General features: G+C 44.4%; 1 protein-coding gene across 2 annotated transcripts in view; it reads right to left on the reverse strand.

The window, feature by feature from the left end:
- Positions 1-5,500: 5,500 nt before the first annotated feature.
- The window catches only part of RNF144A (ring finger protein 144A), an 87,448-nt gene continuing 71,584 nt past the window's right edge, over positions 5,501-21,364 (reverse strand). The window contains exons 3-8 of one of the 2 annotated variants that reach the window (XM_087702747.1): positions 16,076-16,180; positions 15,862-15,922; positions 12,426-12,633; positions 10,978-11,125; positions 8,988-9,077; positions 5,501-6,096 (exon numbers count right to left, since the gene is read on the reverse strand). In XM_087702747.1, the coding sequence (XP_087558873.1) occupies positions 5,965-6,096; positions 8,988-9,077; positions 10,978-11,125; positions 12,426-12,633; positions 15,862-15,922; positions 16,076-16,180 (744 nt within the window). In that variant the 3' untranslated portion in view covers positions 5,501-5,964. The remainder of the gene's footprint in view (positions 6,097-8,987; positions 9,078-10,977; positions 11,126-12,425; positions 12,634-15,861; positions 15,923-16,075; positions 16,181-21,364) is intronic. The other variant, XM_087702748.1, reaches the window with a different exon arrangement.

A 21,364-nucleotide genomic window follows, 5' to 3' on the forward strand; every position in this document is an offset into this window, starting at 1 on the left:
GGAAGTCGGGGGGGGGGGGAGGGAGGTGGGGTCTTAGGGGGGAGGGGGGAAATATAGTGTGTGCTAGATTTTAAAGTAACATGATTGCACTTGTATACTGTTGCTCTTTAATTCCAGTGTAAAAATAGGACAAGCTGAATATATTGATAGATAGTAGAAATACACCGAAGGGAGGAGTAGAGGGAAAGAAGAAAGAGGGGTAGAGAGGGTGGGAGAGAGGATTGGAGGGAGGGTGAGATGGAAGGGAGGGAGTGTATTGGGAGAGAGGAGTGATAGAGCGGGAGGGGAAAGTAGGGTAGAGGGGAATGATGGAGGGAAGAAGGAAAGTTGGAGCGGGGGGCGAAAGAAAGGGTGTACGGAGGGTCAAAGTGGTATATTGGGTTTGTATTTTGGGGGGTATTGTTGACAAGAGGGAGGGCTGTGTTTATTGCTCAATGTTATATGGCCCCGGTTATGCACAGTATATATGTGACTGTACGAAATGAAATGAAAATAAAACATATTTACATGAAAAGTAACGACTAGCACCTTGAAGCGTGTCCGGAGACCAATGGGCAGCCATTGTGAGAGGAAACGACACAGAAACGTGCATATTGATTAAGACCCTCCCTTGTATCTTTATCCCTTGTAACACAAGCTAGGGAGGGGGCTGGCGGTTACTTCATCTCCATCATGAATCTGTTCCCTGCATATCCAAGCAAGCCCATACATGGACTTCCATGCATGCAAGCTGATGTCACACAGTCCATGTCCTTAGCAAAACGACTGGAAGGCTGAGGACAATGCAGGGAAAGCTCATTTCAGTTGAAGGGAAGCAAAAGACTGGATTGGCCAAGGAAACCTTCACTCTTGCTCCCGACTGTTGGGTAGGTTAGAAGCCACATTAAGGAGCCAAACTTCATTGCTAAACCATTCTTGGTTTATTTTCTCCTGGAAGCAAGCAGACAAAGTGCAGTTTGTGATAGAAGGCCAAGCTAAAAGGTAAGGTAAAGGTTCCCCTCGCACATAGTCATTCCTGACTCTAGGGGGCGGTGCTCATCTCCATTTCAAAGCCGAAGAGTCAGCGCTGTCTGGAGACATCTCCATGATCAGGTGCCCGGCATGACTAGACACCGAAGGCACACGGAGCGCTGTTACCTTCCCACCAACAGTGGTCCCTATTTTTCTACTTGCATTTTTACATGCTTTCAAACTGGCAGAAGCTGGGACAAGTCACGGGAGCTCACTCCGTTGCACAGCACTAGGGATTCGAACTGCCAAACTGCCGACCTTTCTGATCAACAAGCTCAGTGTCTTAGCCACTGAGCCACCGCGTCCCCCTGGTCAAGCTACAATGGAATAAATTGATAGCTTTCTGGTTTATGAGCTTTCTCTTGCAACGGAATGGGAGTCTAATCTGGGGAGGGGGGGGGACGGGACTCCACTTTTTCATAATCCAGAGAGGGGGAAAAGTCACAGAATGATTATTTCTCCCCATTTCAGAAAGCTATTGGTGGCCTTATGCCAATTGAATCATATCTTTTGGGGCAGGACAAGGTGCTGAGAAGCTAGAGAAGGTAGCAGAAAGTGAGAACAGAATGATTATATCTTTGGGGGCTTCTGTAAACAGGGAACACTGTCCATTACCAATGACATCACCATCCCTTAAGAGTATGAAGTGACATCACTGGCCACCACCACTTGACCAGTAGTGGTTAACTCTGGTTGCACATAGGCACAGCTCCAGAGTAGGGTAAGTTAAGGGCAGGGGGGAAGAACCCAAACAGACAGAAGAGAGATTCATTTAAAATATCTATTGAAATTACAAATAAAACTCTTTGATATGATTCCAAAGTACAAAACAACATTCAAAGGCATTCAACAGCTCTTTTATACATCACAGTGTTAGTGGCACAGAATGTAGTTACATTTCAAATACAGGAACAAAATGTATTTCTTTTACTGTAAGTCGACATTGTTTATCGATATGTTAGGACTCTTCCATGCTTCTCTATACAAGATTTTTAAAAAATAATAATCATGGTTCAATGAGCAGGGATGATTCAACTGTATGGCACATACCTGGACCTAATATTTTTGGACTCCAATAAAACAGGATTACATGTGTAACAAAGCAGGAACCAGCAGGGGACTTTAGACACAACAGATGAGTTTTGTTGTTTGCAGAATGCATTAGCAAGCACGATGGCTAAAAAAATCCCTTAATGCCACTATTCCCATTGCACTCTGTTTCCCTAGGACAAAACCCTTTGTAAAAGTAGTTTGTGGGGTATTTTGCATATGCACAAATTTACAATAGCTCTCAAACTGGCTCATGCTTTGGAGGGCCCCGGCATTCCTGCAAAATGATTCAAAGAGAAGCTACTGCAAATGTCGTTTGTTTCTTTACACAGGTGTCAGGAGGAGTGGGGACAAGGGCTGGAAGGTTAGTCGGTTCTACCACAAAACCGCGGAGTACAAAATCGCGCTCAACGAAAGCGCGCATTTGACGTTATCACAGCGCGACGAAAACATCGCGCTGTGATCGAAAAATGTAAAAATAAAGCGAAAACCTTACCCTAACCCCCCCAAACCTAACCCTAAACCTAACCCTAAACCTAACCCTTAACCTAACCCTAAATCTAACCCTTAACCTAACCGTTAACATAACGCTAAACCTAACGCTAACCCTTAACCTAACGCTAAACGTAACCCTAACGCTCTAAACCTAACCCTAACCCTTAACCTAACCCTAACCCTAACCCTAACCCTTACCTTTATGTGAATCGGCGTGCTTTAATTTTAATTTTAATTTTATTTCAATTTTTAATTTTTTTCATCGCGCTGTGATGACGTCACATGCGCGCTTTCGTCGAGCGCGATTTTGTCCTCCGCGGTTTTGACGGGTCACGGGTTAGTCACAATGGCCTTTGTGAGCTTGTACCATGATATCCTGACACACATTTCATCGTCTTGACCTCACTGCGGGTAAGTAGCTCCTTGGTTTGCTTCTTAAAACAATTCTTTTTTTAAAAAATTTATGCTAAATGTCAAGAACGTGGATGAGGTGTAAAGATTCCAGTTAGGATCACAATAAGAATATTTCATCTCTCCGATTCCCACTACTATTTTGAAAGGGTTGCTGTGTCTTGGATGGCAATTATGGCTAGGTTTTTCCCCACTGGTGCCAGAGACAAATGTCACTCCTTACCTCTGCTAATCATCTAAAAAAATAAATAAATAAATGGGAAAACAAGAAGTAATTTCATTTTTGTTACTAGCAAAAAAAGAGAGAGAAAAGATTAAGGCAACGCAACCAATGGATTAATTTGTTTGTTACGGGAGAACAGAAGTGGCCAGAATTGCATTAGGTAACGAGTACAAATCCTCAGCCCAAGGGTTATGTCTTTATTATGCCACAAAATATTTTATCTTTCAATTGTCTTACATATGTATGAAATATTTTTTTTTCCATTTCCGGGTTTCAGTTGGTGATAGAACATTTTGAGCTAACGCTTTCTCCTAATTTAATATCTACACTTTACAGTTCTCACTCAAAACAAAATAACCGATGGCGAGTTATCAACTGCAGCCAGATATCCATTTTATGGCCCTTCAGAATAGGAAGAGAATTATTAGTCAGAATATAAGGAAAGGGAGGGGGGGCTATACAAAAACAACGTTTGCTGTCACAATACTCTACGTCACAAAACAGAAGTAGGTTTTTTTTTTTTTAAAGTGAACTGAATACACTTTTTGAACAGCTTTTAGAGCATGTATTATCACTGCACACTTTCTAAACAATTGAAGGAAAATGGAAGGGAGAAAACAGAACCTGTCTGAATTTAGATGGGACTGTAACATCTGTATATGATCCTTCTACATCCAGGCAGAGCTTAACGAATTCAGCTGGAAGGACATAAGGTGTTCCCCTCTCTCTGGCTGATCATCAATACCCGCTGGAGAGTAGAATAGATGGCAATAGCAGTTAGACTTATATACCGCTTCATAGAGCTTTCAGCCCTCTCTAAGCGGTTTACAGAGTCAGCCTCTTGCCCCCAACAACAATCCGGGTCCTCATTTTACCCACCTCGGAAGGATGGAAGGCTGAGTCAACCCTGAGCCGGTGAGATTAGAACCGCTGAACTGCAGATAACAGTCAGCTGCAGTACAGCACTCTAACCACTGCGCCACCTCGGCTCTATGGAGGGGGGGGGGCAGGGCCGGATTTAGATGAAAAGAGGCCCTAGGCTATTCCACTTATGAGGCCCTTTCACCTCCCATTTTTAAGTTTGTAAATTACATGAGAGACAATAAAATACATCATTACTGTGATATATATCAATACATATCAATATATATAGCTGGCCTCCCGACGGAGGGCGGCTCTGCTCTGTGGCAAAGGCAGCGAGGCCAGCCGCCTCCCCTGCTGCGCTCAGCTGCCCGGCTCGGCCCCCTCGCCCTCACCTGCCTGGCCGCTGGTGGGCTCCGCGTCGACGGGGCGGCTACTGGGAGCGGCCGCGCCTCTCGCCTGACCGCCGGTGCCGGGAACGTGGGCGGGCTCCCCAACTGCCACGGCGCTGGAACGATCTTAACCAATACATTTTTATGTTTGTTTATTAGTCATATGCGTAGAATTTCTCCTTATTTTCGGTTCAGTGTTTTAGTGTTCACTGTTTTTAGAATAGTGTAATTTTAATTTTGCTAACCATTTGAAAGTAGGCCCCTCTTGATCTTGAGGCCCTAGGCTGAAGCCTAGTTAGCCTATAGGAAAATCCGGCCCTGCATGTGGGGAATGACGGTGAGTGTTATGTCTTCAGACCTACTGCCGAAAGAGAAATCAGAAGCCTCAAGACTTTCCTGAAACTCAGAACATGCTTGGCTTCTACAAAATATTTATTTACACGTAGCAAATAGATAATAAACGATAGGTAGAAACGAATCTAGGTAGGTAAACGGAAGGCACACTTGGACCAGGCTGGCAATCAGGGCATGGTGCATATCCCTGCCTTCCTCAACGTGACATCTTCCCAAAGTGGCATATCTTATTGGCCAGCCCCCAATCCTCCCAGCCCTTTCCCATTCTCTTCTCCCCTGCTATTCCTCAACTGCCACGGTGCCAACTCCCAGCCTGGCATATTCCTGTTCTGACAACAGATTTTGTCTGTTAAATCTGAAGTCCTCTAAACTGAGATCTGTTAAATTAAGGATTTAATATCACCTTGATGTTTAAGAGAGTCTTGATTATGTAACAGTTCTGGGCCATATAACTCAACCATAAAACGTTAAAATCCTCCCTCCCACCCCGCAAGCAAATTTAAATTAAAAAAAAAAGCAAAATGCAGACATATCCACTTATTCAGCTTACATAGATTTTCAAATACTGGTAGGCAGGAATGGCACCTTTCAGTCTTGAAAATCTAAGGCCTGGGGCACCTATCTGGATGCCGTTACTTTGTGTGAGGAGGAGGAGGAGGATGGGCAGTGGAGATGAGACAAGAACGCTTAGACCTTTTCCCAATTGCAAATATTAAGAAACTGGATTTTAATAAACAGATATTGGAAGTCACATCTAAAATGAACATATTATAATTGGTAACGGTTTTGCAAAAACCACCTTTGCCGTGGGTAAGAACCTCTCCAAGTTTGATGTGAATAGATATGTGAAGATTTTCATCTGGGTAAGTGTCACTCAGTTCTCCAGAGAATGCTGTCCTCCAGAGAAGAAGGAATGACTCAGATCATCGATGCACATACTTCCAAGGTTCAAGACACGTTTTCTGCCAAGTCCTTAAACTGTTACCCATAACCTGACTGGTGGATAGGAAACTCTGGTATCAGTAGTTCCTGGAATTCTGGTGCCTCGTCTCTCATTCAAAGTGGAATAAGGCAAGACGCTAACAAGATTAAGTGCAAAAGGGGGAGGGGGGGGGCGGAGGGTAGGAAACCGACAGCGATGATGAGCAGGTCCCTTCTTCATTCTCTCTAAGTAGGCAGAGGGTCATCGTCTCCTTTACTACACTTGCATTTGCAGCAGAGGACAAACGGAGTCGCCAGGAGAAGAAACGGCGATGCCACTAGTAACAGCAGGCCAAATCCTGCAAAAATCCCCACAACCTGCATTAGGAAAAGAAAGAAAGTGAAACACAGGTGAAAAAAATGTTCTTCTATTCTGCTTAACAGGATGAGCATTGATAGAGCCCCATTAACTAAGAGCCGAGGTGGCGCAGCGGTTAGGGTGCAGTACTGCAGGCCACTTCAGCTGACTGTTATCTGCAGTTCGGCGGTTCTAATCTCACCGGCTCAAGGTTGACTCAGCCTTCCATCCTTCCGAGGTGGGTGAAATGAGGACCCAGACTGTGGGGGGCGATATGTTGACTCTGTAAACCGCTTAGAGAGGGCTGGAAGCCCTATGAAGCGGTATATAAGTCTAACTGCTATTGCTAACTGTTCGGCCTGTGATGTTTTCATCTTCTGGTGGAGGGCCACGTAAGAATAAGAGTTAACTGGAAAATCTGGTTTCCAATTGGAGGGTGCTCCCATTTCTTCCTCTGTCAGGCCTGTGGTTGATGAGTTCCCCTCCCCTCTCAACTTGTGTGGTTGCGTGATTCTTGCTTATTTTAATTATCTGTATTTTGTTATATGTTCCCCGTTTCCCTTTTTTGAATTGTTCGCTGCCCTGAGTCCTCCCGGAGAAGGGCGGCATACAAATAATAAAATTCAATTCAATTCAAAGAATTTAAAAATGCACAACATTCACAATCGAGGCGGGGCTGGATATTTCAACAGCCCCCAGCCTGCCGGAACAGCCAGGACTTGGTAGCTTTACGGAAGGCCGGGAGGGTAGTAAGGGTCCGGATCTCCACGGGGAGCTCGTTCCAGAGGGCCGGAGCAGCAACAGAGAAGGCTCTCCCCCAGGGAATCGCCAACCGACATTGGCTGGCAGATGGAACCCGGAGAAGGCCAAGCCTGTGAGATCGAATCGGTCTTTGGGAGGTAATTGGCAGGAGGCGGTCTCTCAGGTACCCAGGTCCGATGCCATGTAGGGCTTTATAAGTAATTTTGAATTTGGCAAGACATTAGATGTGAATCTTGAGTCCTACTTCATGCAGGACTCAAACCTTCTGCTGAGCTCACCAAGAGCTTCTTAAGCAAAAGAATGGAAAGTAGAACTTTCCTGATTTTACAAGGGACAACCTAAACGTTAGCACAGCAGAGTGAGGGCTCAAACAGATTCCCCCATCGCTGTTGAAATAACCTAGTCATATTTATTTTAAAGTCTATTTTCAGATTTCCTCCTTTCTCAAGGAAAAAAAAATTGAATCTAGGTTAACTACTTAATAATATTTAGAGTTTACTGTTTTTTCATCAGGAAGTGAAAGTCCTTTTTTTTGGCCGCCAGATGGCAGGGTTGAACAACCTTCACTTCGGGAGATTTAAAGCATGTTATGTAACGGCATACTTGGAAGTCCTATGCGGTTGCAAAAAAAATCCACATTATTTTAATTTTTCTAACAATTCATTTTGCAGAGGGGGGAATTTATGACTGCTTCACTTCATGAAAAATATTACGGCTTCCTCCTTCACAGCTGGCTGTGTTACTTTAATCCATAATAACTCCAGCAGCCACGGCTCTCTCCTTAGGTTGTTGCAATGCTTCCAGGAGTATTTTAATTCCTTTCCAAAAGAAAGCAGAACACAATCCTAACCACTTTCCCCCCCTTCCGAACCACGAGGGAAGATGTTAAGACATGTTGAAATATTCTCTGGAAGCTCCCAGAGTCCAGCGGCAGAGGAGCAGCTGGATTCAGGCAGGTGAAACAATTAGAAGTGCTTCTCTAGAACAGGGGTCTCCAACCTTGGTGACTTTAAGCTTCAATTCAATTCAATTTGTTAGATTTATAGTCCGCCCAATCCCGGAGGGCAGAATTCTGGGAGTTGAAGTCCTCCAGGCTTAAAGTTGCCAAGTTGGAGACCCCTGTTCTAGAAAGTCCTCAGGAGAAAGGACACAGATATTCAAGAGAAGAAGTCCAAGGAAAACGTTACTCAACACTTTCCATCCTGATAATCTTAGCAAGTATAGTTGGGAGGAGATAGTCTCTTCCCATACTCGCTGCTGAAAGTTAGGATTGCACTCTGTGATTCTTTGTGCCTTCGAGTCAACGTTGTTTCCTAGTAACTGCCTGGATTAAACTCTGAAGTTTTCCTGCAAGGTTTTTTTTAGAAGTGATTTGTCATTGCTTCGTTCCTAAGGCTGAGAGGGAGCCAGGTAACTTAAGGTTGCCCAGCTGGCTGTCTACCTAAACCAGGACTGAAATCCAGAGTTTCCCAGTTTCTAGCCTGCTGCCTTAACCACTCCACAAATGGCTCTTGTGATTTTGCAACAAGGTTCATCAACAACAAAACTGACTGTAAAAATGTACAGTGACTGTGCAAAAGTAGTTAGCTAACATCATTTAAAAAAAAATGGTTCACCGACAAAAGGGCGAACAACAAAAGCACGCCCAACTAAACCGCGGTGACAAAACCGCCAGTTCTAAAGCGCTCCGACGAATGAGCGCTGAATCGCGCCTAGAACAGCGCGGCGACAGAAGCGCGCTGTAAACCTAAACCTAACCCTAAATCTAACCCTAAACCTAACGCTAACCCTAACCCTAAACGTAACGCTAACGCTAACCCTAAATGTAACACTAACCCTAACCCTAAACATTAATGCTAACGCTAACCCTTACCTTAACTTAAATCGGCCTTCTGTCAACGCACTGTTGTTGCTGCGCTGTTGTCGGCGCGTTGATGACGTCGCGGTTTTAGCGACGCAGTTTTGTCGGCGCGCTTTTGCCGTGCACACTTTTGTCGGGTCACGAAAAAAAAACCTATTCCCTATTTTCTTTGACTCATTTCTTTTAAGAGCAATTACTCCATAAATATGGAATTATTTCATAATCTTTTGAGCCAGAATTCTTTAAATTCACTTAATCTCTGCACGGTAAAGATAGAGAATCACCTACCTGTGTTCTGTGCCAAATAACCGATGCCCTTGAATGGCCTAACTTGTTTCGGCAAGGCCCTTTGTCATAATGTATAAGGAGAAAGTCATCCTAGGAAAGAGCAGAAAAAAATGACCTTTTTGGAGGTTTGGATGCTGAATCATGGCACGCATTCATAATGCTTCTCCTAAGAAAAGCTGGCAATATTCATGCGTGGCACGACAAAACCGCGGTCCACTAAAGCGCGCCCGATTAAAGCGCGTACCTGACGTCATCATCAGCGTGACAAATACGACCGCGGAGAAAAAAGGGCGCTTTAAAAAGCGCTTTTAAAGCAAGCCGATTCACGTAAAGGTAAGGGTTAGGTTTAGGGTTACGTTAAGCGTTAGGGTTAGGTTTAGGGTTAGTGTTAGGTTAAGGGTTAGGTTTAGGGTTAGGTTTAGGGTTAGGTTTGGGGGGGGTTACGGTAAGGTTTTCACATTAATTTTAACTTTACCGCTCACAGCGTGATGTTTTCGTCGCGCTGTGATGACATCAGGTACGCGGTTTCGTCGAGCGCGCTTTAGTCTACCGCGGTTTTGTGGTGGAATCATATTCATGTCTACACTCATACACGCACAAGCCCCAAAAAATAGGCAAAGTGAAGTGAAAAAGTCACTCCCTCCAGATGATGGAGGTGCCCAAAATGGCACAGCAATGCATCAGCAACATCATTATTCTTATTATCCTTGATTGTCTCTTGCAAATATGGTTGGAGCATCAATACGGTTGGCATGTATTGTTCTGTAAACTGGTCTTTGATTCGTGACGTATTTCTTCAAAATTGTGATTCTCTAATGACAATAATGCCATATGCTGTATATACTGTATACTGTATGTACAAATCCCAAACGTTAGCTTTTCAACTAACGCTGTGTTCCTGAAATGGTATCACATACCATAAATTCCTTGTGTGTCCATTCACACTTGGCCAATCAAGAATTCTATTCTGTTCTGTTCTGTTCCATTCTGTTCCATTTCATTTCTATTTCTATTCCAATGACTATGTATACAATAAATTGTTACTTCTACAAATGTAACATAATAATAAAGAATGTAATATTTAAATGGTTAACTTATCAATGTTGGCGTATTCATTTTTCAAATTTGGAATATCCTACAAAAAGGGCACGAACGCCCTTACTTAGCCGATACGCTTCTTCTAATAAGGGGGAGATAGCATCCATGTATGGGTTGACACTGTTCGTACTCTGATTGTAGGCCCTGTCCGTTGCTGTGAGCCATCGAGGTAGTCACCTGATTGAGGTGTTGAAAATGGCGGCTGCGACTGATCTGGGCTCTGCCCCCAGTCAAAATGGTGTTCGTGTGCTTTTGGGTTGATCTGGGGCAGCTAGGCCCACCAGAGGCTGCATAGGCCTCGCGGTTCTGGATGGTGTGCACGGGGTGCATGAGCTCCAGGAGTGAAACCGTTTCGCGCCCAACCTCTCCGGCACTCAGAAGTAGTGTCGCGCTGCCTCATGTGCGTCCGGGTGATGGGAGAAGGCGTGCATAGCGCGGAAATGCCTGAGACAAACGCCCGCTCCTTTCCCCTCAATTAGACAGTCATGACGTGACAGTAGATAATCAGGACACACACTGGGTCGAGGCCCCTTGGCTATGAACTATGGCCTGGAATGGTCGGGCCAGAAGTACTCACGGCTCCAAACCTCAATGCAGCATTCAGCTACTTGTCGTAGAACGTTCAAAGTCACAATTATAAGAGAAAGTTGGATAACCCGATTGTCCCAGAGTGGACCGAGTCGAAAAACTGGATGGAGTCACACCAGGATGGGGTTATTGCAAATTAATTAGTAATCAGACTCAGTCCAATCAGAGTACGGACAGTGTGAACCCATACATGGATGCTATCTCCCCCTTATTGAGAATGGCATTTAAGGGGGTCTACTTTTTGGGTCCCGATTGCAGTAGCGTTAATGAACAATAATATTCCCATCATAAAACGAAAACTTACATCAAGTGATTCCAGACAATACCAGCAGAAGGCATGCTTACAATTTTTACACATCATTTGGGCACAGCCTTCATCCCTTTCAATATAAACTTTGCATTTCGGGCAGCGCTTGATTGGAGCATCGTCTTCTTCCATTTTATAAACAGAGCTGGGAGAAACAGATTGATTATATTAGTGAACAAATACTCTTTCGGCATGCGTCCCTTTCAAACTGAAATTATTTCTGTGTGGTCCAATGGTGGGAGACTCCCACCTCCCACTTGGAAGGGGGAGTCTGCCAATAACTCAAACCGAGTAATTGGCAGATGTTTCTCTCTCCTAGAGTGCAAAGAAAAAAAATATTTGCTCCGAACCCTGTGTAGGCATCAAGAAGGGCACCCAGCCAATAAATGCTCAACTCTATATAGTCATCCAAACTCTACCCTGAATAGGGACCACAGGATCATAAAAAGGGAGATTTGTGATTCAACCATATTCAAAGACAGATTCTAAGACCATCCTTTAGTTTTGTCATTCGATCTAACGGGATAATGCTAAAAAGTAACGTCTGCACAGTAACACAGGGCAAGGTTTTCATTTTTGGCGCATACTTATAATGCTACATTGCCTATAAAAGAAGGGAGGGTTTGCCCTGCAACATCACTACCCTTGAAAAGCGTTCGGAGACTACAGCTAGTCCAGAATGCAGCCGCGCGAGCGGTATTGGGTGTACCGAGATACACCCATATTACACCTGTCCTCCGCGAGCTGCACTGGCTGCCAATTGGTCTCCGGACGCAATTCAAGGTGTTGGTTATTACCTTTAAAGCCCTACATGGCACAGGACCAGCGTATTTGCGAGACCTGCCTACTGCCATACACCTCCCAACGGCCGAGAAGATCCCACAGGGTGGGCCTCCTTCAGATACCGTCAGCCGGACAGTGTCGGCTGATGGGCACCCGGAGGAGAGCCTTCTCTGTGGCTGCTCCAACCCTGTGGAATCAGCTACCCCCAGAAATCCGGACCTTACCCACTCTCATGGCCTTCAGGAAAGCCGTTAAAACATGGCTGTTCCGGCAGGCCTGGGGCTGTTGACCTTAGTGTTAAGGTCCAGCCCCGATTAGAACGTATGCGTGTTGTGAATTTTAAACTATTTTTTTTTACTTATTTTGCTTTTCTGTTTTTCTTCTTTCGTTGTAAGCCGCCCGGAGTCCTCCGGGATTGAGCGGCCTATAAATTTAATAAATGAAATAAATGAAATGAATCATGATGTTGCTTCTTATTTGCATCACTCCGAGCCCCATGCCGTCTGCTGTGGTTGTTACTGATACTAAGGTTAAAAAACATCCAGTCAACTAACAACACGCCACCTGAGACAACAGCGGTGAAACCAGCCTTGTGAAAGCTGAGTGAAAAAGCTGCTAGTAATACGTTGGGAATACAGGCACCTCACTCAATAGCTCTGTACCTTGTTTCCCCTGGAAGGAAGCTGACGGGCATATTCTCTTGGCATCCTTGTCCTGGATGCCAGTTAGATTTGCATGCTGAACAAAACTCTATGTCACAGACTTTGCACTGCACCAACTGGGGGCTCTGAGGTCCTGATTCCTGAAGCTGGCAAACTGCTTGGCAGGAAGAAGACGGGCACCAAGTCCGACAGGGATCCAAAAGCACTTCTGTCAAGGAAATAAGGCACAGTTGAGAAAAGCTGTAATTTAACAGCAGAATACATACATTTAATCTGTATGGAGGACTGGGATAATAGATTCGATACCAATAATCTGGCAGTTGCTTAAATTCCAATGACAAAGGTGAAGACTTGGAACTGTGGAACACCGTGACCCGACAAATGCACACACGACAAAAGCGCGCCGACAAAACCGCAACCACAACCTCATAAACGCGCCAACAATGCGCTGACAAAACCGTGCCCACAAAAGCGTGATTTAAGTTAAGGTAAGGGTTAGGTTCAGGGTTAGGTTCAGGGTTAGGTTTAGGATTAGGGTTAGGGTAAGGTTTAGGGTTAGGTTTAGGGTTAGGTTTAGGGTAAGGTTTAGGGTTAGGTTTAGGGTAAGGTTTAGGGTAAGGTTTAGGGTTAGGTTTAGGTTTAGGTTCAGGGTTAGGTTTAGGATTAGGTTTAGGATTAGGTTTAGGGTTAGGTTTAGGGTAAGGTTTAGGGTTAGGTTTAGGGTTAGGTTCAGGGTTAGGTTCAGGATTAGGTTCAGGGTTAGGTTCAGGGTTAGGTTCAGGGTTAGGTTCAGGGTTAGGTTTAGGTTCAGGGTTAGGTTCAGGGTTAGGTTCAGGGTTAGGTTCAGGGTTAGGTTCAGGGTTAGGTTCAGGGTTAGGTTCAGGGTTAGGTTCAGGGTTAGGTTCAGGGTTAGGTTCAGGGTTAGGTTCAGGGTTAGGTTCAGGGTTAGGTTCAGGGTTAGGGTTAGGTTTAGGTTTAGGTTTAGGTTTAGGATTAGGTTTAGGGTTAGGTTTAGGATTAGGTTTAGGGTAAGGTTTAGGGTTAGGTTTAGGGTTAGGTTCAGGGTTAGGTTTAGGGTTAGGTTCAGGGTTAGGTTCAGGATTAGGTTCAGGGTTAGGTTCAGGGTTAGGTTCAGGGTTAGGTTTAGGTTCAGGGTTAGGTTCAGGGTTAGGTTCAGGGTTAGGTTCAGGGTTAGGTTCAGGGTTAGGTTCAGGGTTAGGTTCAGGGTTAGGTTTAGGTTTAGGTTTAGGTTTAGGTTTAGGATTAGGTTTAGGGTTAGGTTTAGGATTAGGTTTAGGGTAAGGTTTAGGGTTAGGTTTAGGGTAAGGTTTAGGGTTAGGTTTAGGGTTAGGTTCAGGGTTAGGTTCAGGATTAGGTTCAGGGTTAGGTTCAGGGTTAGGTTCAGGGTTAGGTTTAGGTTCAGGGTTAGGTTCAGGGTTAGGTTCAGGGTTAGGTTCAGGGTTAGGTTCAGGGTTAGGTTCAGGGTTAGGTTCAGGGTTAGGTTCAGGGTTAGGTTCAGGGTTAGGTTCAGGGTTAGGTTCAGGGTTAGGTTTAGGGTTAGGTTCAGGGTTAGGTTCAGGGTTAGGTTCAGGGTTAGGTTTAGGTTTAGGGTTAGGTTTAGGGTTAGGTTCAGGGTTAGGTTCAGGGTTAGGTTTAGGGTTAGGTTCAGGGTTAGGTTCAGGATTAGGTTCAGGGTTAGGTTCAGGGTTAGGTTCAGGGTTAGGTTTAGGGTTAGGTTCAGGGTTAGGTTTAGGTTTAGGTTCAGGGTTAGGTTCAGGGTTAGGTTCAGGGTTAGGTTCAGGGTTAGGTTCAGGATTAGGTTCAGGGTTAGGGTTAGGTTTAGGGTTATTAGGTTGTTATTAGTTGTTTGTTGAAGCACGCTTTTGTCAGCGTGCTGTTGTTGGAGCGCTTCTGTGCTCATTCGTCGACGCAATTTCAACCTCGTGGTTTTCTCGGCGCGGTTTCGTCGGCGCGCTTTTGTCGAGCGCGCATTTGTCAGTGAACCATGGAACACAATGAGGAATGTCTAGTGTCTGACAACACTGCATTCTAAAGCTTTCACTCATATAGAATATGCAGGGCACAATGCACACATTTTATTTTCAAATGCAATGGGAAAGCAAAAAACAAAACAAAACACGAGCTATTATTATTCCTGCCTCTGTTTCCTTCCTACAACACCCCATGAAGAGTAGTTTCTTGGGAGAAGAATCCAAACTCATCAGAACTTGGTTTCCCTTAATAAAATAATGTTACATATGGTAAAAAAAAAACACCTTCTCACACCACCCTCACAAAGGAAAAAAAAACTGCTTAATCACCTTATCCCCAGGAGTCCTTGGTGAGAAAAAAAAAGAGTAATTGAAAAAACTCTTCGCAACAACACCTCTCCCTCCTCGTGGCCATGAAAACATTGCTTGAAACTAGTCTACAATCTTGATTTTTTAATAACACAATACCAAAGACAGTATAATGATCCCTTATATAAATCTTCTTTGCCATAGCAATAGCAATAGCAATAGCAGTTAGACTTATATACCGCTTCATAGGCCTTCCAGCCCTCTCTAAGCGGTTTACAGAGTCAGCATATCGCCCCCAACAACAATCCGGGTCCTCATTTTACCCACCTCGGAAGGATGGGAGGCTGAGTCAACCCTGAGCCGGTGAGATTTGAACGGCCGAACTGCTGAACTGCAGTCAGCTGAAGTAGCCTGCAGTGCTGCACTCTAACCACTGCGCCACCTCGGCCATGCCTGTAGGGTGACTTTGTTTTAACTGTTTTTATCTCCCCAAATGAGAGCCAACCAAATTTGGTATGGGCATGAGTTTGGTGTAGTGGTTAAGGCACAGGAACAAAATTCAGAACATGATATCAATAGCAATAGCAGTTAGACTTATCTACCGCTTCATAGGGCTTCCAGCCCTCTCTAAGCGGTTTACAGAGTCAGCATATTGCCCCCAACAACAATCCGGGTCCTCATTTCACCCACCTCGGAAGGATGGAAGGCTGAGTCAACCTTGAGCCGGTGAGATTTGAACCGCCGAACTGCAGATAGCAGTCAGCTGAAGTGGCCTGCAGTACTGCACCCCTAACCACTGTGCCACCTCGGCTCTGATGAGTTATAGTCTGCCTGGGTGACTGTGGGCCAGTCATTCTTTTGCAGGGTGTTTGTTGTGGAGAAAATAGGAGGCAGGAGTTATTATGGATGCCCGCCTTGAGTTGTACAAGATAAAGGCAAGATATAAACCTAATGAAAAACTAAATAAAAATCATCTCAAAACACTCCCTCTGATTTATATAACAAGAAACAGAAATATTCCAGAAAATACTGAACAAAGCAGAATAAAGAATTGATTTTTTTTAAAAAAATGGAACCAAATTATTTCCTTAGTTTGGGGCGAACTATGGATTCTAGATTGTAGCCGCATACGATACCTCTTTCAAACTGTAGTTTTCTGTATCTCTGCATGATTTCTGATGCAACCATACACTCAATCTGTCGAGAAGAAGAGAGAAATAGCATTTAACATAACTATATTGTAACTAAAAAGTTATCAGATAAAAAGGAACGTGATAAAAAAAATATCATGATTTATAATTAGACGTGAGCGTGACTATAATGTGAAATAAAGACGTAGAGGGAACGTACTTCATTTTCTTGCAAATGCCCTCGTTTTGGGCAAGCAGCATCAGGACAGCTAATTGCTGTTTCAAGGCCTTCCTTGATCAAAAGCTCCACATACTGTTTCAGGCACTGCGGAAAGTCAGGGAAAAGAACTATAAATGCCACACAGTGACTGGAAGATAAATACTGTAGAATACTGAATACTTTTTCAGATAATGAAGTCAACCTTTTTTTTCTTTTTTCTTTTGCCTTTATTTGTATGCCGCCCTTTTCCCTAGGGGGACTCAGGGCGGCTCACAATTCAAAAGGGAGGGGGAAACAACAAACAATAAACAATACAGCATATTAAAAAAAGAAAAACGCAACAATCACACAATTCGAGTGGGGCTATAATCTTAACCCCAGGCCAGCCGGGACAGCCAGATCTTTACAGCAGCGCGGAAGGATTGGAGGGTGGTGAGGGTCCGAATCTCCACGGGGAGTTCGTTCCAAAGGGACGGAGCAGCCACCGAGAAGGCCCTCCTCCGGGTAGTTGCCAGTTTGCACTGGCTAGAAGATGGAATTCGGAGGAGGCCTAATCGATGCGATCTAATCGGTCTGGTGGAGGTAATTGGCAGTAGGCGGTCTCTCAAGTACTCTCAACCTAAGCCTTAGGAGTTAACTCACAGGAGTAGCCTAATTACCGTACATCTGAGCTCTTTTTGTGCCATTATCTGCAAAAATTCTTTCCAATAATTCTCTGTTAACGAAGATACAAGGTTTGCTGAGTGAATGCTTCACTCAGCAGGTAAGTCTAAGGAACTTGAATTGTTCCAGATTGGATATCATGGATCTCAACCTATAATTTGAAGTCAGAAATACCCATACTTATTATTTCCTTATATATGAGTTCCATCTCAGTTTCTTGCTTTAGGTTCGTTTAGTTTTAGTCACTGGGACATTTTCATGTCTGAATCCCAGTCCAGCTTTGATACCACACTGTTTTGGTATTGTGGTTGCACCAAGCCAACTTTTTTGAAGTCTGGCCTACTTTTCTTATCGAGCAGACCTTTTCCAAGGACTTTTTCTTTCCTTCCTTCCTTCCTTCCTTCCTTCCTTCCTTCCTTCCTTCCTTCCTTCCTTCCTTCCTTCCTTCCTTCCTTCCTTCCTTCCTTCCTCTCTCCCTCCCCTTACCTGATTCCTTTCCCCCTTCCTTTTCCAAACCACAATTGGAACAGTTTGCTTTGGTCTACATTGATGCAGCTGATGCATTGACTGGACTACTGCAATGCGCTCTACAGGGGCAGCCCTTGAAGAGTATTCAGAGACTTCAACTCGTCCAGAATGCAGCCGCGCGAGCGATTGTGGGTGCACCTCGGTACACCCACGTTACACCTATCCTCCGCGAGCTGCACTGGTTACCGATCAGTCTCCGGATACGCTTCAAGGTGCTAGTCGTAACTTATAAAGCCCTTCATGGTATTGGACCTGGGTACTTGAGAGACTGCCTGCTGCCAATCACCTCCCACAGACCCATTAGATCTCACAGGGTTGGCCTCCTCCGGGTGCCATCTACCAGCCAATGCCACCTGGCTATTACCCGGGGGAGGGCCTTCTCTGTGGCAGCTCCGGCCCTCTGGAACGAACTCCCCGCAGGGATTCGGACCCTCACCTCTCTCCAGGCCTTCCGGAAAGCCGTCAAAACCTGGCTTTGTCGGCAGGCCTGGGGGTGATGAGTTCCCTCCCCTCTCGACATGTATGGTTGTGCGACTGTTGTCTACTTTTATTATTTGTATTTTGTCTTTTATGTTCCCCCTTTTTTTCCCCTTTGAATTGTTCGCCGCCCTGAGTCCTCCCGGAGAAGGGCGGCATACAAATAATAAAAACTAAAACTAAAACTAAAACTTTCTTCTTCTGGTTTTTGCTTGAAGAAGAAGAGTTGCATGCAAATGAGATAACACCACCTAGTAGCAGAACCTGTCCAACGGCAATATTTGGTCTACTCTGTTATCATCTAGTTATTAGCTCTTCAATACTTCAAAGGAAACCATAAAGGCCACCAGAGACAGCAGGGTCTTACATGGTCCATGTTCCCTGCAGGCAGTATAATATCAAACCTACTGTTCCCGCAGCTCATAAATGTCACTCGTTTCCTTACTTTCCCTCTGAATAAAAAAAAGGCAAGAAACTTGGGAGAAAGAGGCAGTTGTTGTCCTCTGATTATGTGCCAGGAAAAAGAACATAGAATAGAATAGAATTTTATTATTTGTATGCCACCCTTCTCCGGGAGGACTCAGGCCGGCGAAGAAAGGGGAAAAGGGGGAACATGAAAACGAAATACAGATAATAAAAATAAGCAACAGTCACACAACCATACAAGTCGAGAGGGGAGGGAACGCATCACCCCCAGGCCTGCCGGCAAAGCCAGGTTTTGACGGCTTTTCGGAAGTCCTGGAGAGAGGTGAGGGTCCGAATCCCTGCGGGGAGTTCGTTCCATGGGTGCAGAATCACATATTGAGTGTGGCCATAATGACTAATTTAAGGAGAACTACTGGATTACGGCATCTTATCTTAACAGCTGGAGTTGCTCCAGGTGCATTTCGCAAGCAGAATTTTGAAGAAATTGCTTGTTACCTTTATGAACTAAACCAAAGTATGAAATATGATTCCATTCTGTGAAATGCGTGGCCGAATGGACCATCTTTTTTAGTGAGCTGCATTTAGTAAATATTAGTTTGCAAACTTTCAATGAATTCCCATCTTCCCCATTCGTGTCAATGGAATCTCCAAATGTGCACTGTACATTTGTTATTCTCCGAAGAGGAAATTAACCTTTACATCCCCTGGATTTCCGTATTGTCTTCTTCTGACTGGGAATGACTGTCTTGTGCAGTTCATTGCTTAGGAGTCAGATGGGAACTAATGATAATCACTTCCCAGAGTGAGACACCTGTATAATTATTATGCCCCTAAGATGGTAAAAGTTTTCTGTTTATATTGTAACATCCTATTTGAGATATTCATTTATAAAAGTTAATAATGTTGAAATACTTCTGATTAAACAATGTATTGCCTGATGAGGATATTCCTTTGTGATTAACTACTATAGTAGTGTTGGAGTTTCAGGGCTTCCACATTTAGTGCCTGGGAAAGTGGGAGGGGGGATAGCAAGGTGTTCTGACCCCCCTTCTTCGCTTGTTCAAAGATGACAGGCAGAGAGACTTAAAAGGGAATAACTTTATCAGTCCTTGGCTCAGACTGGCTGGGAGCCCAAAATAAACATAAATAAAGTCTCTGGCAAGAAGATAACAGAATGCAAAACAAAAACCTCTTACGGCAAAACCAGGTGTCCAAAAAGAAAGCAAATCACTTCTCCAAGTGTCTCTTTGAATCAGGGTTACAGAAAGCAAATCACTTATCCAAGTGCCTCTCACAAACAAACCACGACCGATGAACGATGAACGAATGATGAACGTTGACTTCTGCAACCAGGGCGTGGCACCATCAGTCCTTTTATCTCCAGAAAACGACACTAATGAGCCCCAGCTGCATTGTTATTCCTGCATCCCGACTCAACTCACAGCAAACTTCTGCTGAGTCACAACAGCAAGGAGTGGTGGAGGATTAGCCATAACGACATTCCTTTCTCTAAAAGCCAAGGGCATTCAGCCTGCGTCTGGATGGGAGTGACTGGGGATTGTCTCCGGTTTGGACAGTGAATTGATTGGACCATGTGATGGACCTGTGGGTGCAGGAGATGGATCTTTCACTTTCTTTTGGGTGGGGAATACCCAGAACGCTCAGATTTGGGTTTTCCCAGATGTGACAATATGACATCGCTAATAAAATGGAACCTTTGAGGAACGTCAAGCCTTGGCGACTTCTTTGGTTGGATGTGTTACTTGGAACCCTGACACACGAGTTTTCATAACAAAAAGTATTATTTGACCATTCAAGATCAGTAATAAAACAATATAGCAATAGCAATAGGAGTTAGACTTATATACCGCTTCATAGGGCTTTCAGCCCTCTCTAAGCGGTTTACAGAGTCAGCATATTGCCCCCAACAACAATCCGGGTCCTCATTTTACCCACCTCGGAAGGATGGAAGGCTGAGTCAACCTTGAGACGGTGAGGTTTGAACCGCCAAACTAGCAGTCAGCTGAAATAGCCTGCAGTGCTGCATTTAACCACTGCGCCACCTCGGCTCAACAATCATCTTAAAACATTACACACAGACAAACACAGTCTATTGTTACAGAAATTAAATCTCTACGATGCTTTTGGTGACGCTGAAATTTTAGGAGCCTCAATATTTGCTGTAAAAGTTTGAAGGTTCATATGAAAATTGTATGGATAATAACAGTGTGAATCAAGAAAAAACTGGTAGCTGCTATCCTAGTCAAGAGATCAAAGAATAGCAATAGCAATAGCAATAGCAGTAGACTTATATACCGCTTCATAGGCCTTTCAGGCCTCTCTAAGCGGTTTACAGAGAGTCAGCATATTGCCCCCAACAATCTGGGTCCTCATTTTACCCACCTCGGAAGGATGGAAGGCTGAGTCAACCCTGAGCCGGTGAGATTTGAACCGCTGACCTGCTGATCTAGCAGTAGCCTGCAGTGCTGCTTTTAACCACTGCGCCACCTTGGCTCTGGAATGGATTAGTTGTACATGTTTTCTATCACTTGTGAGGATGAGTTTACAAGTCATAAATCCAAAGAATGGGGAAACATGATCAAGTTAAAAGAACTCTCAGTCCATCTTCTCTTTATTTTCTCTATAGCAGAAATAGTACAGCTCAATACAATAAGAAAACTGCAAAATTCTGCCTAAACCCACAGCAGAGAAGTCATTGTTTCATTCCTGCAACCTCAGTACTGTGCTAATCATTGTACTGGCTGGACAGAAGAAATTTCTTGCAAGCGTCACCACATGATCGAATGCAGTGGCATAATCTGTAGGGGATGGATGGCAAAAGAGTTTTTTTCTCTTCTCACAAGAGCTCTACTGGATTTCAAACTGGATCACTTGATCAGATTTATTGTCTGTATAATTGAATAGCATTTTCTGTGTGGAAATGCACTTGTTAAAAGTAAAATATTTCACGGCTTCCAAGAAACAACTTATAGCAATAGCAGTTAGACTTATATACCGCTTCATAGGGCTTTCAGCCCTCTCTAAGCGGTTTACAGAGTCAGCATATCGCCCCCAACAACAATCCGGGTCCTCATTTCACCCACCTCGGAAGGATGGAAGGCTGAGTCAACCCTGAGCCGGTGAGATTTGAACAGCCGAACTGCTGAACTGCAGTCAGCCGAAGTAGCCTGCAGT

Source organism: Thamnophis sirtalis, unplaced genomic scaffold, assembly GCF_051295495.1.
Source record: "Thamnophis sirtalis isolate CommonGarterSnake01/CBP01778 unplaced genomic scaffold, rThaSir2_p1.2 scaffold_16, whole genome shotgun sequence".
In the NCBI taxonomy this organism is placed as follows: domain Eukaryota; kingdom Metazoa; phylum Chordata; class Lepidosauria; order Squamata; family Natricidae; genus Thamnophis; species Thamnophis sirtalis.